Source organism: Macaca fascicularis, chromosome 1, assembly GCF_037993035.2.
Source record: "Macaca fascicularis isolate 582-1 chromosome 1, T2T-MFA8v1.1".
Taxonomy (NCBI): Eukaryota; Metazoa; Chordata; class Mammalia; order Primates; family Cercopithecidae; genus Macaca; species Macaca fascicularis.
Genome location: NC_088375.1, coordinates 43,939,813 through 43,966,012, shown reverse-complemented (window position 1 = coordinate 43,966,012; position 26,200 = coordinate 43,939,813). Strand labels below are relative to the sequence as shown.

The 26,200-nt window shown below is 34.5% G+C and overlaps 1 protein-coding gene and 1 long non-coding RNA gene across 5 annotated transcripts; one reads left to right on the top strand and one right to left on the bottom strand.

Moving 5' to 3' along the window:
• Window positions 1–622: 622 nt before the first annotated feature.
• LOC135969362 (uncharacterized) lies at window positions 623–2,513 on the bottom strand. The gene is made up of 2 exons (XR_010584557.2): window positions 2,376–2,513; window positions 623–775 (listed from the first exon to the last, which is right to left on the bottom strand). It is a non-coding gene; the product is annotated as an uncharacterized lncRNA (long non-coding RNA).
• A 3,260-nt stretch (window positions 2,514–5,773) lies between these two features.
• PDC (phosducin) lies at window positions 5,774–22,153 on the top strand. 4 transcript variants are annotated; one of them, XM_045394084.2, is made up of 5 exons: window positions 5,774–5,840; window positions 6,686–6,727; window positions 16,142–16,226; window positions 19,075–19,226; window positions 21,221–22,153. In XM_045394084.2, exons 3-5 carry the CDS (start codon window positions 16,166–16,168, stop codon window positions 21,746–21,748), a joined length of 741 nt encoding a protein of 246 aa, XP_045250019.1. In that variant the 5' UTR covers window positions 5,774–5,840; window positions 6,686–6,727; window positions 16,142–16,165; the 3' UTR covers window positions 21,749–22,153. The 4 variants fall into 4 exon arrangements, with proteins under 4 accessions (XP_045250019.1, XP_045250028.1, XP_015302692.1 ...); XM_045394093.2 differs by having other exon boundaries at window positions 16,142–17,016; XM_015447206.3 differs by lacking the exon at window positions 6,686–6,727.
• Window positions 22,154–26,200: the final 4,047 nt, after the last annotated feature.

The following is a 26,200-nucleotide window of genomic DNA, read 5'->3' as shown; positions in this document are numbered from 1 at the left end:
TACCAAATGTTTGTGGAAAATGCCAAGATGCATTTACTTGCTTTTGTTGACATTTTAGGTTTAATTTTATTGCCTATGATCCATACAGTGATGTATAGAAATAGATTGTGTGTTATTTAGTGGAGGAACAGTGGATTTGCAACCTGGGTTAGAATGCTGATTCTCATTTCCTAGAGGTGTGACCATTAACTAGCTACTAGACCTCTCTACAACAGCTTGCACAGTAAAATAGAGGCAATAGTACCCTTCATATCTTGTTATGAGGATTAAATGATATAATAATATAGCACCACAATTTTTAAGGTCCTATGTAAAACAGTTTATATCATTATTTAAAACCACTTCCTAATTATTTCAAAATTTCTTCCTAATTCCTGTGAATCTTTATGACTGCTCTTCTTCTGGCTTGATTTCTGATGTCTTTCAAGGAATCATCTTTTTGTACCTTACTGTATTTTTTTCCATTTACCTTTTATTTGACTTTAAATATTCATTGCTTTGATTGGAAAGTCTCCAGAAAACCACCTTTTTTTTTATCTTGTTTCCATGTCCTGAGAGCCCATAAAAGATGTGATTTTAAAAAATCAAATCTTATTATTGAACATCTTCAGTGGAGCCAGCCTTTCACTTCTAGTATTTTGTTTTCTTATGTTACATCATGGTCTTTAAAAAAAGAAAATGAAAATACCACTTGCATTTGTAAATTTCTTGGTTTTCTGCCAGAAACTTCATAGAAATCCTTTTGGAGTTCTCTTCTGAGAATAACATTCATTTTCTGGAAAAATATGCATAATGGAATGTGAAAAGCATATTATTTATTGCATTCGGTATGCATTCCCTGTAAAGATAGCAAAATATGTGGAGTAAAATTGAAATATGCTCAGATTTTTTAAAAGAATATGTGGACCGGGCACGGTGGCTCATGCCTGTAATACCAGCACTTTGGGAGGCCAAAGTGGGAATATTACTTGAGGTCAGGAGTTCAAGAACAGCCTGGTCAACATGGTGAAACCTTGTCTCTACTAAAAATGCAAAAATTAGCCGGGCATGGTGGTGCAGGCCTGTAATCCCAGCTACTCGGGAGGCCTAGGCAGGAGAATTGCTTGGATCTGGGAGGCAGAGTTTGCAGTGAGCTGGAATTGCACCCCTGCACCCCCCCTCCGAAGACAGAGCAAGATTCTGTCGAGAGAGAGAGAGAGAGAGAGAGAGAGAGAGAGAGAGAGAGAGAGAAGAAATGTGATCCCCAAAGTTGGAGCTGGGGCCCTCTGGGAGGTGTTTAGGTCATGGGAGCAGATCCTTCCTGAATGGCTTGGGGCCCTCCTAGCAGTAAGGAGTTCACATGAGATCTGGTTGTTAAAAAGTCTGGGACCTCCCTCCTGTCTCTGTTGCCCCACTTTCACCATGTGACACACTAGCTCCCCTTTGCCTTCTGCCATTAATAAAAGCTTCCTGAGGCCTCACCAGAATCAGTTACTGATGCCATGCTTCTTGTACAGTTTGCAGAACCGTGAGTCAAACAAACCTCTTTTCTTTATGAATTACCCAGCCTCAGGTGGGTATCACTAGATATAAAGGAATATCTAGTGATATTGGACTATCATGGAAACTTCCTTCAGTACAAATAAAAATTTCTTGATGATGGAGGATAATGTTTTATCCTCCATCTTTTGACAATATTTTTCAAAAGATGGAGGATAAAACATCAAATTGCTACTCCAGAGTTAATTCTGTCCAGCAAAGAAAAAACCAACCAGTAACAAGGATGTGTTGTAAACCTTCAAAAGGAAACCACTAAGGGACTTAAGCTACAAAAAGAAAAGAAAAGGAAGGCTGACTATAGAAGAATAAGTGCTACAGATATATAGAAGGCAATGAGCATTACAGAAGAAAGGCGCCTATAATCCCAGCTACTTGGGAGGCTGAGGCAGAAGAGTTACTTGACCCCAGGACTTCAAGGCCAGCCTGGGTAACATAATGAGACCCCCTTCTCTTAAAAAAAAAAAAAAGTTATATATTCTTTTGTCAAAGATTCTTTAAAAGAAAAAACATCAAGAGATAATAAAATTCTGATAATAACTATCTCCACATATTTTTAGGAAAGGAGAAAGATAAAGTGGCTGATGTTGTAACATCTCAGTGAATGCCCAGATGATTTGTTAAAGGATACCATAAAAAGGTGGAAAAAAGGGTATGCAATCAAATATGATAAAATAATATTAAGAATACTATAATCCAAAGTAAACTAGGTTTCAAAAATATGTTAAGAATAAAAAGATTTTAAATTATGCATATAGTAAGAAGACAATGAAGGAAGACATGTCTCCTCTTTACAAGAATAATAAATTGCAAAGAGAAAGAGAAACTGGAATTCTTACCTTGCTTTCCTCTTCTCAATCAAGAAGAATAAAATTCAGACAAGAAAGAGTAGAACACATATCAGAAAAGGGAAATAAAATCCTAAACAGAATAAATTACAGCACTATCTCATTCTGGTAAGTCTTTTCAGCAGTATGGTCTTGTTTCCAACATGCCCTTCCAGCTCTAAATTTAATTCTGCTATTTGAAGATTGAGGGACATGTTTTCAAGTTCAAAGTAAGATAAGGTTTATTTTTAGTAAAAACCATGTCTGCCAGAGCATCTGCTTCACTTACACCCTTTATTACTAAAAATGCCCCAGCCCCTACTGAAAGGGTAGCCCTATGTAGGTCACATAACCTTGCCATCTGGCTAAAGCTGATTAGACCAAGGGTGTGACCTTGGCCAAATTATGCCAATGGCATAATGAAACAAAATGGTTTGGGCTAAACAAATCAGATTCTCCCAGAATACTCATTTGGAAACATGGAAATAGCCAAGCTGTTATCAATAGATAGGAGGCTTAAAAAATTTCTATAGATAGGTGTCTTGAGTAGAGTCAAGGCCATGAGGGGGGTTATGGAAAACAGAAGAAATAAGAAAATAAATACTGAGGAAGCACAGGCTGTAAAGTAAAGGTGATATGGAAGGCCTTAGGAAGAGTATTAACTAGTGACAGAAGATCAGCCATGGCAGGAGGAGCAGGGTTGGGGGCAGGCAGTGCATGCTGTTAGTGGGATGGAAAGCCGCAGTCTTGGTGTTTGAGTCCTTCTGGGAAGATCAACAGACCCCTCCCAGCTGCTAAGGTATTTACGCAGCATTGTATCCTCCAAGATTCTGAGCTGACATTCCATTCTCCTAGGACTAGAGTGTATAGCTGTCCTTGAACTCCTAAGGAATTCACACTTTTCTGTCAATTCTGTCCTTACAATTAACTTTCTCACACTAAAAAAAAAAAAAAAAAAAAAAGAGGAAGTAGATATGTATGACAGCCCTGGAACCAGAAAAATCTCCATTGAAGGCTGTTTAGAATTTAAAGAAAATTCTATAATTTCATCTTTTTAGAGCAGGTAATTTAATCTGCCCTAAACAGGAGACTTTACTGGTTAATAGTGTGGAACATGGAATTAAGTCATACCTGAATTCGAACGCTGGGGTCTGCATGGACATAATGTCAACATTTGAAACATAAAAACTGTTTTCTTGCTGCTGTATATAGAAATACCTTGTCCATAGAAGAGTGCTTTCACACAGTAGGCATTCCACAAACATTGGGGAATAAATGCATCAATTAGATAAGTTACAAAACTTATCCAAGCCTGTCTCCTCATCTATAAAATTATACTTGACCTACCTCCAAGGATTGTTGTAAAGATTACGCAAAGTAAACAATTAGTACCTCACCTGGCATGATGAGCACTCAGGAAGTGTCCTAATTATTAATATTTTTATTCCTGTTTTCTAAGATATTTTCAGCTGGTTTATAATGTTTGTGCCTTGTAAAGCATTTAGTATTCTTAAAATTGGATGTAAAATCATATATAAAAATCTAAACAGTACATCAACATATAATTCTGATACTTTTAAATGTTTTTACATCAATCAAGAATCATATGTGTGAAATAATGACCTTTTGGGCTTTGACTCTTTTCTTGACAAGTTTTCATGATCTACAAAAATTACTCAATTCATAATTGAAGCAATTAGATCAAATATGCTTGTCCAAAATGGAGGCAAGTGTGTGAAGTCCATAATGACCCCAAATCCTTCCAGTAAACAAGTGCCAGAGATAGCACAAAATAAAAAGCAAATTATGAAAATATCTGTGTTGGGAAGGTGGCGGTAGCATAGGAATTGCTATAGTAATTTTTTTTAACCATAAGTCTCTATACTTGTACCTATATTACATATTTGAACATATGAGTACCACACTATATTTGACAGTAACTTAAAACATATTTTTGAATGTTAAAACCACTATGACATTTTTTATCATCAAACTGAAATATTAAATTTCTTCACATTTGCCATCAGAAGGCATCTTTTAAGTTACATTTGTATTGTACCTGACTACATTCTAGATTCTTTAGCTAGAGAAAAAACACTCAGTTCATAAAAACTGAAAGTGAATTGCCCTGAGAAACTTTGTTGAAAAGCACATGTATAGCACACAAACTGGAAACCTGCTAAATGGGAGGTAAACATGAAACCTGCTAAATGCGAGGTAAAAATCTGACTTAAGGATGAAAATGAAAGTTAATTTAGAAAATACTTTGATTTCTGGAAGAATCTCTATGAAAATATTTATGGTTGTGACTCTTAAATATTGTAAATTTTATGTACTCTTTTCTATTCTTCAAATCAAATTCTACGATAAAAAAATGTATAAGCCAACAAAGTTCTGAAATGTGACAGATTTCCCTCCTACTAACAGAGTAAATAAATAACAAATTAATTTAGTATAATAAAACATAACTATTAAAATTTATTTAGACACTATCACTGTTTAAATTGCATTAAGATCTACTTAAAGTTTCTGGGTGAAGCTATGTATGACTAAACCTTATAATTTAAATATCTAAATGTATTCATTTTAATTGCCATTAATATTAAAATTTTGTCCTCTTGCTAATTAAAAATTTCCAGTTTTAAGCTTAGAGTAAATTAAATCTCCTACTTTGGCAAAGTTAGATGAGAATTTGGTTGTAAGAATTAAAGATGTTAGGAAAAGACGAAAGATGAAACACATGCATCTACTTCCCTTACATCTCAAAACTCCATTAAAAAACAGCAGGAAAGGAATTTTTAATGGCAAAAACCAGAAACAATAAGGAGAAGTGAAAAGGAGAAAATGCCAATAAAACTAGAATCCAGAAAGCAAGATCTGTAAAAAAAAAAAAAAAACAAAAACAAAAAACAAAAAAAAAAAAACAAAGCCCATCTGAAAAAAATTGTATTAAAAGCCTGTAGTAAGAGAAGATGAAAATCATAGTATCTCTCTTACTCCTCCCAATGTTGTAGTAATCATAGCACTTCATTGTGATTACCTTTTTACTTACCTATCTCCCCCACTAGACTGCAAGCCCCACGATATAGGAAATGGGGTTTACTTGTCTTTGTACCCTGGTGCCTAGGTACTGCTTGTTTCACACAAAGTAAGTGCTCAATAGAGGATTATGGGACTAATGAATACAACTCATGTTACTGTGATAAATAAGTACTCATAATGATCTCTGTCTCTCATCCATTCAATGTGTTCTGTAAAATATAAACTGACTACTCTTTGTTTGGCTTTGCCTTATTATAAATGAATAGGTCTTGCTAATTCTGTTAATCCTATTACTTGTTCAGAGCTATTTCTGCAAGGGTCATCAATATCTGGGGATTTTAAATCTGAGCTTAAACCTACTGAAGTTCAAGAGGAGTTCAGTAGACAGGGATTCTCACCCACTGAACAAGGACACCAGGCACAGAGATCCAAACAGTGAGTCCACAAGTAGTCCTTTTGATAATATAATTTTTAAAATTTTACCTTAGGGGAAAGAATAGTGATTCACTGTTTATATATTATTGTGTTAATTTAAAATAGTTCAAAGTACATAAAGTTTTGAATTCTCTACTACAAAGACAATTAAATACAGTGTATCCTTCTCTCTTTTCAGTGATTTCCACCAGTCATCTTCACTAATACAGATTCAGAGTAAACATGCAATGTTTAGCCTGATATTCTAGACTATTAAAATAAGACCATGATTGGAGAACTCATTTTGCAATTTTAAATTTCCTTTGAGTGAAGGGAAAACTAAGGGAATAAATGATGAGTCCTTGAACTTTATGTTGGAAGATCTGGCTCCCAAGTTGGAAAGGGAGTGCGGTAGTTGCCCCTTTTCCAAGGGGGATATGTTCCAGGACCCCCACTGGATGCCTAAAACCATAGATAGAACTGAACCCTGTGTATACTATGTTTTTTTCCTAAACATTCATACCTATGATAAAGTTTAATTTATAAATTAGACACAGTCAGAGGTTAATAATCACTAATAATAAAATAGAAGCTTTATAACAATATGCTAGCATCACAACACTTGTGCTTTGGGACCTTATTAAGTAAATAAGGGTTACTTGAACACAAGCACTGCAATAGTCAATCCGATAACCAAGAGAGTAATGCGTATGGTGTGGATATGGTAGACAAAGAGATGATTCATGTCCCAGGCCAGACAGAGCAGGATAGTGTGAGATTTCATCAAGCTACTCAGTACACTGCACAATCTAAAACTTTTGAATTGTTTATTTCTGGAATTTTTCATTTAATATTTTTGGACCAAGGTTGACCAAGGGTAACTGAAATCACAGAAAGCAAAACCTCAGGTAAGTGAGGACTACTATATTCATCCAGCGCTAAGGCATGTTTTGAGGCTTTTCCTTAGTAGTATGTTATTGTGGCGGTGGTTTGTTGGTGGTTTTTAATTTTTAAAGTAGAAATAATGTTTGTTTTGAAAGGTTACTTTAGAAATTTAATGGAACAGAAATAATGGTTTTAAAAGAAAAGAACACTGAGAGTTTGTTGATATTTGTTAAATTCAGTGAAAATTTTCTTTCAGTTGTTTTTTTTTTTTTTTTCTATTTTGTTCCCATGGAGGTTATTATTATTACCAATAAACCTTACAGTTTTGCATTATGAAAATGAGTGCAGTAATTGATTTGCAATGAAGTATTTTTATTAACTGCAAAAATAACTTCTCACTATAGAATCCATTTTAAATATATATAATATACATATTGTCCATTGTACGTGCTACTTAGAATCACCTAATATTAAAGCTAGAAAAAACTTAGAGATCATCTAATTCATCAAGACGATTTCTGCCTAAATATTATGTTTATAAGTGGATTTGACATTATATGTCATTATCAAAATATATATGAACCATTCATAATAATGTCTGCAATGGAATTCAAACAATATGTACAGGAATATGTATATTTACAAGATAAAGAGACACTTTTAAAAAGATGGCGGTTATAAATTCTATTTTCTCCAGAACAAGTAAAAGAATATCTGTATGTTGTAATAGCAAAATTGGATTGGTGGATGTCTTTTCACTAGGAACAAGAATTCAGTTATGACTTTTAAAGCTCATATTTCCAGAGTAAATTTTTTTAATTGATGATACAGGATAACAGACAGGAAATTGATATTTGCTATGCATTCCTGACATACAAATTGTTTAAAAGGCTCCCTACAACTCCCCTGCCCAGTCCCATAGATGTTGAAAAAGCAAAACTATTTGAGTAGGGTAGAAACAGAAAATATTACATCTGTTCTATAGTGTCTTATGTCAAAATTTCTATCATAGTTTTTCTATCAAAGTTCTTATGAACTTTATCTACATACTGGGGGTAGGGGGAAGTCAGGCATAAAGTAAGGAAATTTTTCAACAGCATCAAGATGAGTGTTTTGTATTTAAAAGAAAGAAAACTAACATTTGCTGACTGCCAACAATTTTCTAATTTGTTATAGGCATTTTGAGGACCACGTGTCCTGTATTCCACTATCCGTCTCAAAATTTAATTTTAAAGAAAACTCTTATTATGATACCACAAAATGTAAAAGTTGATCTATCCCAAAATTAACAACTAACATAATTGAAGGTAGTAACAAAAACCCTAAGTTTTGTCTTACTCCATTAGAGAACTGAAATTCAGAAAAGATATATAAAGCATTACAACATAAATGCAAAAAGGAAAATCAAACAGAAAATCACTTATGATCTGCAAAATCATGGGTAAGGAAGACAATTTGTTGGAAAACAAGTATGCTACATTCAAATCAAATAATCATTCCCATTTTTCACTTCCAATTAATTCAAGAAATTAATTGTTATGAGGTATAAAATCTCCTTTGTGTCTCTTGTAGAGACACTGAAAGTCTCCACAAGCCCAGTAATACTTTTGTGATCTGACATGGTGTTGTCAAAGCTATCTGATATGAAATTCTCACCACTGATAATTTATTGTAATAAGAAAGGAAAGGCAGAACTACTTTCTATAGAGTCCAATATGGCATTGGGGAAGATATTCATGGAAGGGGTTAAAACACTTCATATTAATGTATCTGTATTGGCGAGCACATTAGCTTGGCTTAGTTGATCAGATTAGCTCACAGTCACCTTAGAAAACAGGAAAGCAGAGACCTAAGGAGATGTACAGTTAGAGGCAGAGAAAAATAGGGCATAAAGCCCTGCAAGGGTGACTAGAACACAGTGTGACACTCTGTGGGACACAGATCAAGATGCCAAATGTAGATTTCTAGCAATAAAATGAAGCAGAATTTTTGTCAGTTTTGCCCACATAGCAATTTTTCTTAGTTTTAGCCATCTCAAAACATAATATGTGCCAGATAGTGCCTTCAAGCTAGATAACTTACTAAATTTCACTTCAGTTGAGTTAAACAGGCATTTCACTTCCGTACTTGATTTCCAGTCTGTTATTTCTATCCCATGTTTAATCATGTTCAGTCATAATAATGCCTTTTTAGTGCAGCACCTTCTCTGAAACAGTTTCTTACTCTATGTGTTTCCAAAAGGGAATATGAATATATGCTTTCACGTAAACGAAAGAAAAAAGATTGTTTATTTTAAATTTGACAAAACAAAAAACAATCTTACTCTGAAAATTTTACATTGGAGCTACTTCAGTGCTCTATGTTTTCTGCGTTTTGTACATCCATGGAAAGATGTCAGGTATGCTATAAGTAAACAGATAATTTAATGTTTGGCTGTTTAATTTCTTTACTTTGTACTTGGGGAAACCAGTATCAGAATAAGACTGTGAAAACCTTTCATCATAATTGAAAAAGAAAAAAGGAATGCGGATACATTTACCTGAACCTCAGACCTTCTAAATAAAGTCTATTATTTCTACTGAGCATCAACCTTTTAGTTTGCTAAGGATAATAACAGTTATTGAAATGCTAAAAATATTTTTCTCTGTGTGGAAAATATTGCATATGATATATATTTTAGATATTCTACTAGTTACTTGATCTTACCTGGACTAAAGTGAGTATATATGCTCTATACTAAGTCTGTACACCACTTTTCTGATTTAATTTTTTAGAGCAATATCCTTAATTTTACTGCAGTTAGTATAGAATACTAATATTTTCCTTAACTTCAAAACAAGCCAGAAACTGGCCAAATAAATAACTGGCATTTGTATTACCTAACATGCAGGGGAATACTGGCGTGCATATATATATATGTATATATATATAATTTTTTTTTTTTTAATTGGAGTCTCGCTCTGTGGCCCAGGCTGGAGTGCAGTGGCGCGATCTCGGCTCACTGCAAGCTCCGCCTCCCAGGTTCACGCCATTCTCCTGCCTCGGCCTCCGAGTTGCTGGGACTACAGGCGCCCACCACCACGCCCAGCTAATTTTTTGTATTTTTAGTACAGACGGGGTTTCACCGTGTTAGCCAGGATGATCTCTATCTCCTGACCCCGTGATCCGCCCGCCTCGGCCTCCCAAAGTGCTGGGATTACAGGCATGAGTCACCGCACCCGGCCACTGGCCTATATTTTTGTGGGCTCTTCTATGGCATCCCAGGATTGGGGGTCCACAGGCATGGAAAGAACTAGTAAATAGTCAAAAAAAAAAAAAAAAAAAAAGAAAGAGTTAATTTTAGGTATGCCTCATTTCCCCAACTGCAATTTTAAAGGGTAGGTGGGGAACCCTGAAAAATCCAGAGGCTCAAAGCTTTAGGAATTAAAGAAAAGGCAGGCTATGGAGATAAAGAAATAGTGGACATCTGTGTAAAGTCATTCTTTGCAAAAGTCAGATCCAGGAGCTATGAATTGAATTATATTCCCTCAAAATTCATACATTGAGCCCCTAACCCCCAATATGACAGTATTTGGAAATAGGGGCTTTGTAGAAGAAATTAAAGTTACATGAGGTCAACAGGTATGGCTCTGATCCCATAGGATTACAAGAAAAGACACCGGGGAGCTAACCCACTCTCGGTCATATGAGGACACAGTGAGAAGGCAGACATCTGCGCGCCAGGAACCAGGCCCGCACCAGAAGCCAGCTTTACTAGATCTTTATCTGAGACGTTTAGCCTCTGGAACTATGAGAAAATTAACTTCTGTTTTTCAAGCCACACAGTCTATATTTCGTTATAGCAGCCCAAGCAGACAAAGGTACCAAGGAACTGTGTTTATTTATGACTTCTGACGAATAGACGAGTGGCAGAAAGTTTGAGAGACTGAAGTGTTAGTTTTCAAACATAAGCCACACACTGAGATTTTATACAAAACTTGGGCTAGATCATAAGAAGCTTAAGAAACAAATAGACTTATTTTAGAAATTGATCTTAAAGATCTCTGAATCTGTAGAATTGTAACTTCAAATACATTTTAAAAATCAAATACTATTCTTTGGAATATAGGATTAATTTTTTTATTGGTTGATACGAATCCATGAGTGAAATATCTCACTTTACAATATAAATCTCCACACAAAGCTCACAGTGTAATGTTTCCATAACTTGGCCACGTGTAAGAGTAGTTCTAGAAAGAACATTTCCTAGCTTTATTTTTATGTATAATTGATGCATACTGCATATTACACTTGCTTTTACAAATGACCTAGAGATGCAAGACTGATGATAAGTTCTCAATCAATTCATATGATTGTCAAAAACCAACAGCAGGTCTTTTATACTGACGTTCTAGAGTCGTTATTAGTCAGTTAAAATTAATTCCATTAACATGAAATAGGCCAGGTGCGGTGGCTCACGCCTGTAATCCCAACCACTTTGGGAGGCTGAGGCGGGTGGATCACAAGGTCAGGAGTTCAAGACCAGCCTGGTCAACATGGTGAAACCCCGTCTCTACTAAAAATACAAAAATTAGCTGGGCATAGTGGCGTGTGCCTGTAATCCCAGTTACTCAGGAGGCTGAGGCAGGAGAATTGCTTGAACAGGGACCCGGGAGGCAGAGGTAACAGTGAGTGAGATCATGCCACTACACTCCAGCCTGGGCTACAGAGCGAGACTCTGTCTCAAAAAACAAAAAAAAAAGGAAGAAGAAAAGAAAGAAAGAAAGAAACTATCCTATTACATTCAGTATAAACTAATGAGGTTTAATCCAAAGCAAAAATATATCATTCAAATAAGTACTGTCTCAAGGAATTTAGAGACACGGTGACTTATTGATTTATTGCTTTCCATTTCCTCATCTTGGTTTTAATGCATATACAAAAAAATTAGGTCGGCTTCTGTGGTTAACACATTCATTCATTAAGCATTTTATTGAAGTGGAATGGTGTAATGGAAAAAATAGAAATTTTGGAGATTTGACAGTCAGAGATTTGAAACCTGGCTCTATACCCCCTCTGTACCTCTGTGAGCTCTGGTAAGTCACTGAATCTCTCAGAGTCTACAATTCACCTCTGAAAAACAAGGATAATAATTTTGTGTGGATTAAAAATAGTGTCTTGAGTACCCCGCACATAGTAGGTTCTTCAAAATTTGCCACTGTCATTTATGAAGTATTTACAATGTATGAAATGATTATAAGAGGTACAACAACAAGTAAAAAATTGCCTCCGTCCTCAAAGAATTTACAATAGTGGAGAAAAACATGTAAAAATAAATGCTATAAGTTGTTGTGGATGCTAGGAGAGAAGTCAGTCTATATCACACAGTGATTAGATAATTCCAACTATTTGAAAATCTACCAGTAAACTACAATAGCTAGTCTTGAAAGCTAAGCTCTTCTTAAGCAATCCTGAGAATATACAAGTTAATTTAAAACTAGATAGTCTGATTAGATTAAACAGGTTTGAAGTGACTGACAATTGTCATGCGACCAAGGATAATGATGATAATGAAATGTTTAGGAGTAGATTTTTTTTAAAAAAAAGTCTTTTAAAACTAATGTTTAAAAATTTTACTCACTTCCTTTGTATTCTAGATCCTCGCTATCATATATGAAACAGGAACAACATGCAGGACCATTTATATTTGTCTCATTTTATTTCTTGGTAATTACTAAGCCATAGTTGGGAGGTGTTAGAATTTTGAGGACAAGGTTTGAGAAGTGTTATTCTCTATAAACTACTATTTAAAAGTATTAAAATCCTAAATTAAGAGGAAAATAAAACCCTAACTTGGTAAAATTCTATTTTAAGCTGTGTTTCTCCCCAATATTAGTTTTTACTATTACTTTTGAAGAGGGTGATAATATTCTTTTAAATGCACATTATTCTGTCAAAGGATCCATATACAATTTTTACTTATTACAGGTTTTAATTGAAACAGTAATATAACTATTTAAAAATTTTAAAAAATACAAAATCGCAGTTTTTCATAATTTTGTGATGTGGAAAATACAATAATTCTTTTGAACCAAGTAAATCTTGGTGAAGGCAAGATTTTTACCTTCTGTCTTCTTGCCTTACTTTATTACCAATTTCCAATCACACGAAAATGTGCTTACCCAAAGCCCTGTAATAATCCTATTGTCATTTTAAATGTTTTAGCCTAAAGTAGACATGAAATCTTTTAACCACGAAATAATAGCATTGTAAATGAAATGTTTATATTTTTAAATGACTGATACATTGCATACACATATGTAAAAGATGTATTTTTATTTTATCTAACCGACTCCTAGAGCAGTTACCATGTGCCGAGATCTAAGCACCTTGCAAATATTCCAATTAAATTGCTTATACCAACCGGGCACAGTGGCTCACGCCTGTAATCCCAGCACTTTGGGAGGCCAAGGCAGGCGGTTCACTTGTGGTCAGGTGATTGACACCAGCCTGGACAACATGGTAAAACCCCATCTCTACTAAAAATACAAAAATTAGCCAGGTGTGGTGGCCCATGCCTGTAATCCCAGCTAGTTGGAAGGCTGAGGCACAAGAATTCTTGAACCTGGAAGGCAGATGTTGCAGTGAGGGGAGATTATGCCACTGCACTCCAGCCTGGGCAGTAGAGTGAGAGTCTGTCTAAAAAAGATTTTTAAAAAATTACTTGTATGATGCTAATGTAAATTTTGAAAAAGATAAGATTTGGGGACAATCAGAAAACCCCACAGTGAGTTGGTGACAGGATAAATTAATAGGAAAGTAGATGAAATCTATTAATAGCTAATAATATTCTACTTGTGTCTTCCTCTAGGTGCTTCAAGCAGTGCAGACAAACACATTCATGTCTTAATATTTTTCTTTCAATCTATTCACTGCTTCCCTGGCAGTAAACAGTACCAATGTTTGCCAATCCTTGTACTCTAACTCAAATGGAGATATTAGATAAGGATGGACTCTGTCCTTGACTTAAACAGGCAACCCAGCTGATTTAAGTCTTAGTATTAGTGAGTGTCATACTGGAAGAGTTTTGTTCTTCATGTAATTCAGAGCCCAGGAAAATGTCTAGCATATAGTCTATTCTCAACATATATTAATCCAATCAACAAATAAGTTTTGTCCTAAGTAACTGGATTATCTTTTAATAAAGGGATTCCTTGAAATTGGTGAAAACCTTTTCTGAAAAAGGAATTTATTTTTCCCAGTAGATTGTCAACTAGGTAAACAGCAAGCAATTCAAGAAGGAAGCTGTGCCCTGTATCTTCAGCATTTGAAATAAAATTATTTTTAGATTTCCTTAAACTTATGTATATTTACTGAGAATAGTAGTAACCCCAAATTAACAATCCAGTCTTAAAAAGTAAAGAGACTGGATTGAGTCTCTATTTTTCTGAGAACTGAAAAGCTATTGAAATTATCAAATAAATTTACATTTCTTTGTTTTGTAGTTTTCTTTTGAAGCAAAAATTTTCATGTCTTTTCAGATCAAAATTTATTTGTAAATAGTTGCAGTAAGAAATAAAATGGCTTTTCTGTCCAGCAGCTTTTACTTTCCATTTTCCATTATACTTTTTAATTACTAAATCCATTCAAATATAATATTCTTTATTACATTTATACTTACCTAAACATTGTGAAATTGATTGGCTTTCCCTTCACAGTCTTTTCTTGTTCAAATGGAAAAAATCAAATTGGCAAAGACATTTGACCTCCAGTGATTCTGGATAGGGATTGCAAAAAGAGAAACAAAATTACAGGACCACTCCAAGTGTGGAGACCAAAGGTAAAGGCAGAAGAGAAATTAAGAGAGAGAGTTCTGTCTTACCACCCTGCGCCTTGGGAAAGCACCACACAAACCAAATGCAGGATTGAAGTGTAAATCAACAGAAAACTAAGATGAGTTTCAAAGTATAAACTGTGCGATATTAGTGCCTAAAACTGACTTCGAAAGAAGGAGGCAAAGCCAAAAAAGTGAAAGAATAAAGTGTAAAAATAAGATAATTTATCTACTGTTAGTATATCCTCCCTGACTTGAAAACTTCAGGAAAATCACAACTATATGAACACTTGAGGGAATATGTTAGTTTGTATAATAATTGAGTTTTCCAGATAGTCCAAAGCTATAATAGGAAATATATTTGATGTGAGTGTGAACCAGATAGAACGAAAGAATAAATAGATTCTACATGAGGGCACCAAGGAGTTTCATATGAATAAAAATCCAAGTGCTTTTAGTGATTTTCTATTTTAGCCTGTAAAAAATACTATAAACTGGCAGAGTGTGGGCTCACTCCTATAATCCCAGCACTTTGAGAGGCCAAGGTGGGAGGATCATTTGAGGCCAGAAGTTCGACACTAGCCTGGGCAACATACCAAAAAATAAAAAAATAATTAGCAGGGCGTGGTGGCACACACCTGTAGTCCCCGCCACTCAGGAGACTGACGTGGACTCACTTGAGTCCAGGAGTTTGAGGCTGCAGTGAGCTAAGATAGCACCATTGTACTGAATGAAGCCTGGAAAACAGAGTTAGACCCTCTCTCAAAAAACTTAAAAAAAAAAAAAAAAAAAAAAAACTATAGGCTTAGCTACTGGCTATTTTCATTTGCTTGGTGGATACTGTTGTCATGAAAACTTGCCCCATGGTATGGAGAGATGCTATTGAATAGTGTTCCTTAGACCATCATTCTTTAATGCCAATTCAAAGATTCGATTGGCCAAATCATACTGAGAAAAATGACTCTATTATAGTATGTTAATTTCCATAATAGTGTAACGATTAAGAGTTGGCTCCAAAGTCAGACAATGTAGGTTCAAATCTTTGCTCCACCACTTACTGTGTGATCTTGGGCAAGCAACTTAAACTCCCTGCCCTTCAACTTCCTCGGTTATAACATGTCATTAACATTTGTCCCTACCACATATGGCTATATGAGAATTAAATGAGTTTTGACACATAAAATAATTTAAACAATGCCTGACACATAGTGTTCATAGCAAGTATATAATTATTAATTTTTATTATATGAAATAAATAACATATATTACTTCTTATATATTCAAATTTCACATAATATTATGAAATTAGGAAAATCAGTAATAAATAATGTTCACTAACCACATAGACTTAACTGGAACACTTAAGAAAAGACAAATGATGAATTATATAAAATCCTTAAGTCCAGACATCTTTAATAATACATGTTAAATTAATGTCCTTTTACATTGCGGACAGAAACATTCTAAATACTTTATCACTGAGTGATTATCCTTAGCCTACTTACGGAATCTGGAAGCAGGAGACTATAAATATGCATATACCTATATATTTATCTGTATATATATATATGTATGTACATCCTGGAATTCTTGTGTCATTATTATTTCTTTGTTCCTCCTATAGATTATATCAAATCGAATCCCTAAAATGGAAGAAGCCAAAAGTCAAAGTTTGGAGGAAGACTTTGAAGGACAGGCCACACATACAGGCAAGCAAAGCAAGAAGAAAAAATAATTATTAACTTAAAATTAAATATGGCAATATCTAATGTTCTTATTGACATTATTCAGTATGTACTTTAAGTAATATCTTTATATAAATTGTTAGACTAATCTAAAAAATATTTGAGTGGGAAAATTAGTTTTTGAAATCAAATAATTCCTAACAGTTTTATTTAGATGTCAAAGAGTAAAAAAAAAAACACTACTTATTGGTAATTTCTTGCTGACCAGTTATCACAAGACCTCTTATCTACACTATAATTAAGTCACTTTCCCCTCTCCTGATTATACCCCACCCTCACTACAAACTTTCACTGTAAACAAGGTTAGACCAAAAGGTAACTAAATGGCCTTTAATTTCAGTTTTCTAATCTAAAAAAAAAAGGGAATGATAAGATATTCCCGTTATTTTTTTTGAATAAATAAGTTTCAGTATTCCTCCAGAAAACCTAACACTTCACTTCGTCCAGAGTCTGTTTTCTTAATCTGTTAAATTATGTTTGGCTATCTATATGCCACTCCTAAGAGCTTAAAAAACTTAAATATCATGACTTAAATTTAAAAATTCCGATTTAACTCTATTGAATCTTATTTGAATGGTAATTTCCTCTCTCTTTTAATTTGGATTGAGCCATTAAATTTAGCCAGAAGCTTGAAAGAATTCACAAGACTACCAGCCAAAATGTGTGGAGATTTATTTTATAATAGCAATGTGAGGAATACCTTCCTAAGTATGACAAAAACAAAAACAACAACAAAAAGACCACTGAAGAAAAGGTTGGTAAATTCATTTATAAAAAGGAAGGAAGGATGGATAGATGAAGGGATGGAGGGAAAGTGGGAGACAGGGAAAAAAAGGAAGAAATAGTTGCTGTCTGGTAAAAGTCACCACGAACAAAAGTCAAAAAGCATTTAACAAATAGGGGAAAAACATTTGCAACTCAATCAACAGCGTCAGTTTCCTAATATATATGAAGAGCTCCTACAAATAGATAAGAAAAGGAACCAATTACCAAATAGAACAATGAGCAAAAGATAGGACAGACTATTCATGGGGGAAAAAAGAAAAAGAAAATAGTAACACAAAAAACTATAGTGAAAGTAATTAAGTTTAATAACACATTTTTGGCACCCTCATACATTGCTAATAGCAGTGTAAACCGGTACAATCTCTGTAGGGGCAACCTAGCAATATCAAAATTAGTAATGTATATGCCCTTTGACCAGGGAATTTTACTTATATAACCATAACTATACCTGCACAGAGTTTTAAAAATGTATGCACAAGATTCTTCACTCAGCGTCATATGTCATAGAAAAAACTGGAAACAACAATGTAGATCACTACAAAACTGTTTAAGTCAATTATGTATATCTACACAATGGAACACCATGCTTCCATTTTCTAATTAAGGAAGAACTTCTTCATGTGTGTATACCAAAAAACTCTCCAAGATATAGTATGAAACAGAAAAAACAAGGTAAGGAAAAATGCATATAATACACCACCATTTGTAGAAAACAGGAACAAAATGGATTCTCTTTTTTAAACAAACATGTACACATGTATATTTCGAATATGCATAAAACTTATCTAAAAATATTGATATGAACACTATATGGGAAAACCAAAAGCTTTGATTGCCTGCATATAATATACATACATTCATAACAAATTTATATTAAATATATACCATATATATAACAAATAAAAATTATTAGGTAATATGGAGGAGAAAGAAGGAATACATCCACATATAGAATACGATATAGAATACAGACATTAAAGGTGTGGATATAGGTAAGCTTTAGTGAATGATAATCAGTTTAATATTCCTTGTTTTAAAGAATTTAAGACTTTCTTAAGTGAATAATGTTGTTAGTCATCAGGTCAACTGAATATCAGAATTCCAGTTGAATCATTCTTCATTTAATTAGTTTTACTTAAATCTGCCAATCTGGCCGGGCATGGTGGCTCACACTTGTAATCCCAGCACTTTGGGAGACTGAGGTGGGTAGATTACTTGAGGTCAGGAGTTCAAGACCAGCCTGGCCAACATAGTGAAATCCCATCTCTACTAAAAATACCAAAATCAGCCAGGCGTGGTGGCATGCACCTGTAGTCCCAGCTACTCAGGAGACTGAGGCAGGAGAATCACTTGAACCCAGGAGGTGGAGGTTGCAGTGAGCCAAAATCACACCCCTACACTCCAGCCTGGGCAACAGAGCAAGACTCCATCTCAAAAAAAAAAAAAAAAAATCTGCCAATCCTATTCTTTCTATGTTTGTAAAATAGTCCTAGAATCTTAGAAGAATGGGATGGTCTCATAATAATTTTCCTAAAGCCATTTTAGTTTTATTGAGGTCAGGCCCCGTGCTCACCAGTTGTTCTTTACATACTATTGTTATTTTGTTTCCCCAACATTCCTGGTTTCCTTTATTAATACTGTAATGCCAATATTAGTTTGTTGCTGAAGTTTTTTTCTTAGGTAATAAAAGTGCTATTTTTTCCAAAATTCTAGTCTTCTACCTGGACTCTAATTTTTAAACATATTAACCTCAACCTTTTGCCAGTAGTTCAAGGTGCATAATTTATATTTTCATTAGTGCAAATGTTTCCAAAAGATTCTTTACCAAAACCCATTTAACAAGATTAATGTGGGAGCATATTTTTATGAGCAGGGCAGTCAGAAATTTCTAGTCCAAACAAGATGTTTGTTTCTGATGCAGGAGATAATAAGTTTATTCCATGACAATACTTATACAAATTTCAGTTATCACAATAGTCCTTTTGAAAATATAAAGGAAAACAATTTATTTTTCATTTCATTCCAGGACCTAAAGGAGTAATAAACGACTGGAGAAAGTTTAAATTAGAGAGTCAAGACAGTGATTCAATTCCACCTAGCAAGAAGGAGATTCTCAGGCAAATGTCTTCTCCTCAGAGTAGGAATGGCAAAGATTCAAAGGAACGAGTCAGCAGAAAGGTAAGATAATACAAAAATCAGTAATAAATAATTTACAATGTGTTTTCTAATCTAAATCAATCTAGAGAATCATTTTAGACTATTACAAAATATATTGATTACAATATTGCTTATGCTGGCAAAAAAAAATGGAAATGAAGTGAATGCCTATTGTGGCCTTCCATACCAAGAATACCTACAGTTATGGAAAGAATTAGTTACAAATACATGAGTTGATCTAGAGGTAGTTTCACAATATGAGAAAGCAAAATACAGAAAATTCCATCTGGGGAATCATAACAAACCTGCTCCACTTGTTTTGAAAACATATAAAGAAAAATAAATGTAAAACTATGTTGAAACATGTAAAATACTACACTAATGTGACACATAATCATTATTAAAAATTTTATGCCAAGGTTAAACTTTGGAAATGTATCTGAATGCCTACATATCTATATGCCTGAATATGTGAATGAAACAAGTTTTCATATAAATACTCAAATACATCTTCAAGTCAAATTTGTGTGGTTTGGTCTGTTAAATTAACAGAACTATAGCAGCAACATAAAAATTATATAAAACACTGGAAATTTTTAGGGTTAAAACTAAATTGGGACAATATTATTATTATTACTATTATTATTATTTTGAGACAGAGTCTCGTTCTGTCACCCCGGCTGGAGTGTAGTGGCACAATCTTGGCTCACTGCAACCTCCACCTCCTGGGTTCAAGCGATTCTCCTGCCACAGCCTCCCAAGTAGCTGGGACTATAGGCATGCGCCACCATTTTTTGTAGAGATGGAGTTTCACCATATTGCCCAGTCTGTTCTCCTGGGCTCAAACAATCCACCTTCCTCGGCCTGCCAAAGTGCTGTGATTACAGGCATGAACTCCCATACCCATCCTGAGACAGTAATCTTAAAACAGAAAAAAATATGATAAGGAAAATAATGAGGACATTAGGGAAACAAATATAAGAAACAGAAACAAAAGAAAGAAGTAATGAAAGCATCATAAACTTTTACTTAACTTAAATCTCAGTGTCTTCTGTAAAATGACACTAATGATACCTATCTCAGAGGTTATTTGTAAGGATTGGATAACATAATCTATGTGACGTGCCCAACACTTATGAATGTTTTTCATAAACATTAGTTTCATGTGTTCTCAATTCTCCTCTACTTTAAAAATTGAGAGCATTTGCTGTTTGAGAGGTTACATGAGTAAGAGGCAGCAGATGATCCCACATGGGAACCATCTAACTTGCATGGTTCTGAGCTGCTCCACATCTATTAATCACACTATGTCCCATTGTTCCTTTTTATCTTTTTCTCTTTTTTGGCTGGGGGAACGGTTACTTAATATTCTGTTAAATACATTAATAATGGAGTAGCTATTATGAAAGGCCTTGCAGGTAACTTTATATTCCAACTGTAAGGAAAAGTAGCTATCTTAGAAAATGGAATTTGGGCCTTTTCTTACTTCAGCCCAAACTAGTGAATAATAATAACCTGGAGGGTTTGTTAAAATACGGATTACTTAGCCTCGGTCTTATAGGTTCTAATTCAGTAAACCTAGGGTGGTGCCCAAATATTAGCATTTCCAAGAAGTTCCCAAGTGAAGCTGATGCTGCTGGTCCAAAAGTTAACCTCTTGGATGATCTGATGAACTCCAAATAGTAGGAAAAGCTGTCTTACTTGAATTCCATCCCGCATATTCCAAAAAATCAGTAAGTTATAAGATATAATAGTGTTTGTTGCTATAAAGAAAATAAACCAACATAAAGAGTGGAGAGCATGAGATGGGGACTTTTTAAGTAAAGTAATCAAGGAAGGTGACATTTAAACAAAAGCTTGAATGAGGTGAAAGAGAAAGGCACATCAGGAGTGAAAGGTAGGTGGTCCAGGCAGAGAAAAGAGCAAAAGTAAACTCCTTTGGTTGAGAATGGGCTTGGTATATCTAAGGAATAAAACTTCTGACTTAATAATTTCTATCATTTCTTTATTCTCAGATGAGCATTCAAGAATATGAACTAATCCATAAAGAGAAAGAGGATGAAAACTGCCTTCGTAAATACCGTAGACAGTGTATGCAGGATATGCACCAGAAGCTGAGTTTTGGGCCTAGATATGGGTTTGTGTATGAGCTGGAAACTGGAGAGCAATTCCTAGAAACAATTGAAAAGGAACAGAAGATCACCACAATAGTTGTTCACATTTATGAAGATGGTATTAAGGGCTGTGATGCTCTAAACAGTAGTTTAACATGTCTTGCAGCAGAATACCCTATAGTTAAGTTTTGTAAAATAAAAGCTTCGAATACAGGTGCTGGGGACCGCTTTTCCTTAGATGTACTTCCTACACTGCTCATCTATAAAGGTGGGGAACTCATAAGCAATTTTATTAGTGTTGCTGATCAGTTTGCTGAAGAATTTTTTGCTGGGGATGTGGAGTCTTTCCTAAATGAATATGGGTTACTACCTGAAAGAGAGGTACATGCCCTAGAGCATACCAAAATAGAAGAAGAAGATATTGAATGAAGATTCACTATGTCAATATCTCATGTTTATCCTTTAGGCATTGGATGATGGTTTTGGTAGTATCTATATTGCTTTAGTGAACACAGTATGGGCATGGGCATGGTTATGCTAATTTGACAAAAATGACTGATGCAACAATCAAGTTATTAGCATTTCTTAGTATTAGTTACTCAAATTGATACAATGCTTGATTACAAAACACAGCTGTCTTCAGCAACATTATTAATAAACAAAGAGGATGTGGATAATATTTACGACATTTTTCAAAAATCCCTTTCAAGTTACGTTTTGTCTTTTTTACTACATTTTCCCTCCTCACTGTTATTATTGTTTGGGCTTTTCAAATTACATTATTCATTATAATTTTCTTTGTGTAATAAAAATAAAATCTCATGAGGAAATAAATTTTCTGTTTGAAGTCTATTCTTTCTCAAGTATTACATTACCAAGGCCCTAAAAATATTATAAAGCCCAAAATACAAAATATCATTCAGTAAAATATTTTATGTTCCAACCAAATTAATGCGTAAGAAACTTAGAAACACTGTGCCAAGTTAAAGTTGTATTTTAAAGAGGAAGCAAGATCTTTTTATTCTCTGGGTGGAAGAATAATATTTAGTGGTAATAAAATTACAATATTCATTTGTTGATTGCCTATTATGGGTCAGTATTTTATACATATCATCTCTAATTCTTAACCACAAATCTGTACATAGAAAGTATTACTCCCATTTTATAAACAGTAAAACAGAGAATCAGAGAAGTGAAGTGTAAGTTCTACCTTTATTTCCCTTGAAAACATTTGGAAGTCTCTCCTCCAACACAGAAACATGGAAGTGAAAAATAAAATATGTTCAAAATGTCTAAATGAACAATGAGATGAAGAGCAAGATAAATTCCTAGGTTTCTGAATCACAGTAGAGAAATAATGGTGCTGACATAATATGGCCTACAATTAAAGATGTGGCACTTGATAAGTACCCAGAAAAGGGTACTTTACTTGTTTAAAGCAGATTTGCATGTTTTCCTGTGGCAGCTCAATGTTGAAATCAGACATTTGCCACAAAGTCTACTTTTCACTCTCCTAAATGACTATTGCTATAGCTTCTCTCCTTTCCATAAGCCTTTTATATCACTTTCCTCCACTTCAAACATTTCATCTTACTCATACTTCATTGAGAAAATAGAACATATCAGATGAGACCTACTTCATCTTTCCATCACCAGATCTGAAGTGCACAGCTGAAGGAAACACTGTTTCTGCTGACATCACGATGGAAGAAGTGTCCATTCCATCTAATGCCAACTGATCAAACTGTACTGTGAATCCTACTCTTTTTATCCATGTAGTAATTACTCTCCTGTAATTATTACACCCCTCTCTGCATCATCTCATTCTTCCTTGTCTATGTTGTATTATTTATATTGGCTTACATGTGAATTTTTAAATTGCCCACTGTTTAAAATACACCCACCTATAACTTAAATTTTCCAGCTATCACTCACTTCTCTGCTTTCCTTTACAATCATCTCTCTCAAAAGAGGTATCTAAAGTCACCATCTTTATTCCTCACTTCCAATTTTTTTTTTCATCTCACTCCAATCAGGCCTTTGTTCCAAGTACTTAGAGTCAAATTTAATAGCCAATTCTTATTCCTTATTTTTTTGTCTCCCTCTTAAAAGCATGTGTCATAGTTGACTATTTTCTACACCACCCCCCACCCTGTTTTTTGTTTGTTTTGTTTTGTTTTGTTTTGAGATGGAGTCTCATTCTGTGGCCCAGGCTGGAGTGCAGTGGTGTGATCTTGGCTCACTGCAACCTCCGCCTCATGAGTTTGAGTGATTTGCCTGTCTCAGCCACTCGAGTAGCTGGGACTACTGGCATGTGCTACCACCCCTGGCTAATTTTTGCATTTTTAGTAGAGACGGGGTTTCACCATGTTGGCCAGGGTGGTTTCGAACTCCTGACCTCAAGTGATCCGCCTGCCTCATCCTCCCAAAGTGCTGGGATTACAGGTATGAGCCACCGCGTCTGGCCTCTTCCCCTTTTCAAGTCACTTCTTTGGCTGATTTGAAAACTCACTGCTTGTTTGCCTTCCATTCCACTGACTATTCCTTCCAAGTTTCCTTTGCTGATTTATGCTCTAAACACCCCAGGTAATGTCCTCCAGTTCATAATCTTAACTACCATTTATATTAAGGCCACTCTCAAATTCACATCTCCAGTTTTATCTCTGTCCTAGACTCTAAAATCCTATGTCTCAATTGCAGGAAGGGAAGAAAGGAGGAAACAAATGGGATGGCGGTGGAGGGGAAGAAGGTCTGCGATTGTACTAGATTTTGGTGAAACAAAAGTGGGTGAGATAGAATTCCTGACTCTGACTACTTCCTAACATATGGTCACTTCAATAGGTACTGAGTGTTTTTGCTCATTAATCTAAAATTCCATCCTCTATTCTTCTTTATCAATTGGGAAAGTAATTTTAATTGCCCCATGGACTATTTCTAACTTGATGAAGAACAGGCATATCACATGGAGAAAAAGTGCTAGAAAGGAGACATTCAGGGTAATTATATATAAAATAAGTAGCTTTAAAGTAATAGTTCAACATGTTTTCTCCTATCAAGTAATTGCTAACAAATGTATTAATCCAATACAGAATTCTTTGCTAAGGAATTACTGGACCTAAAAAACTGTAGCAAAAAATGGGATCCTTGCATAATATAGTTATAATTCAAAAACTCCTCAGTGGAACAGCTCTTTATAAATTGACATTAATTCCATGGACTGAAAGTAAATACTTAAAAGAATGGTAGCAAGGTAGTAAGGAAGAATAGTCAAATAAGCATCTTAAAAGAGAGCAATACTTTAAGAATAAAATATAAGCCCTTTTTAATCATTAGCCATTGTTAACTGCAATGTAATGCAGTTTTGTCAGCCAGGCGCAGTAAAGCAAGGCTGAACAGTGAAAGACTCATCTACAAAAACAAGAAAAAAAATGAGTAATTTGAAAGATTTCTGCTTAAAGAAACCTTTACTCTTGAAAGAAATAACCTACCATGCCTTAATTTAAAATAGAGAACTAGCAAGCTTAAGCAGGACTAGGCTCAGGAATGTATTTAACCCATAATTGCCAAAACAAAAGTAACTAGGTGGCACCTGTTTAGAGAGTAAATGATGATAGCAACCATTTTCAAAGTAAGCACTCGATGACTAATAGATGCCAAGGTGAAGCTTTTATCACAACACTCATCAGGAAGAGTTGAACAAAAAGCAGGATTTGCCTAGAATATTTGAAGCCCGCTGCTGCAGAAATCCTGGATTACAAACTCCCCTCATGTAAACACTTAATCTGCAATTCTTTTGGCAGGAGGAGGAAGAGGAGAAGAGATCATTTTTGTCTCAGCAAAAGAATGACGTTTTAAATGTAAAGGCTTAAAATGTCATAACATGTCTCATAACAAATCACCCAAATAATAACTGGAATGGACTTGAAGGAAAAGCCAAGAGTGTTAGTTGTAAACTAATAGGAAACTTTGGAGGAAATAGCAAAATTATCCTGTAAAGTCAGAAGCTCATTCATTTATTTGTTCATAAAATACTTATTGATAAGATGCCATTTACCAGCCAGTGTCCCTGATCTCAGGAATCTTAAGGTAAAGAAAACAAACATTCAAACAAGCAATAGAAGATAAACATGTCGACATTTGTATTCATATGTCTATACTGTAGTGGTGGTTAATATCTTGAACACTAGATCTCCTAGGTTTGAATTCATTCACTGATTTTGTGACTTTGGGCAAATTAGTTAACCTCTCTACTGTTTCCTCATCTGTAAAGTAAGAAAAATAATAGCACGTGTTCATTGGGTTGTTGTGAGAGGAAAAATGAGTAAATTATGTAAACTAGAGCAGTACCTGACACTGACATTACTCCAATGTTAGTTTTCATTATAATTAACAGATATACATGAAGTAAAATGGTGCATACAGTACATAGATATATGACTTTAAGGATCAGCTTATGTAAATAAAAGTTAATTTATTATGAAGTTGGGATTCAATTAATCTATGCCAAACACACCACTCACATTTCTCTATATTAGAAACTTATTCAAACTTTTATGTATGTGAATTGAAAGAGAGAAGTCCGAAAAAAACTGCCATTTCAGAATGACTGTAGATACCACAATAAGCAAATTAAATTAAGTTTGAAAACAAAATAAAGCTTAGCCCATAAATAAGAAATTCATTTTGAAGTTTTATACTGAATGTATTATAGAATAAAATTTAATCATATACTTATCTATTCAAATATAGCTAATATATTATCTCATGACACAAATTTTATATATTTTTGTTCCCTTTCAAATATTCTACAATTATCTGAGTGTCTAATACATACAAAGAATTATGTTAAATAATAGAAAAGATGATGCAAATGTGTAAGAT

Excerpts from the sequence above, each read along its gene's own strand:
- PDC (XM_015447206.3), top strand. The coding sequence starts at position 16,166 with ATGGAAGAAGCCAAAAGTCAAAGTTTGGAGGAAGACTTTGAAGGACAG. Across the intron at positions 16,227-19,074 it reads AGGACAGGCCACACATACAG|GACCTAAAGGAGTAATAAAC; the intron begins GCAAGCAAAGCA and ends ATTTCATTCCAG. Across the intron at positions 19,227-21,220 it reads AGGAACGAGTCAGCAGAAAG|ATGAGCATTCAAGAATATGA; the intron begins GTAAGATAATAC and ends CTTTATTCTCAG.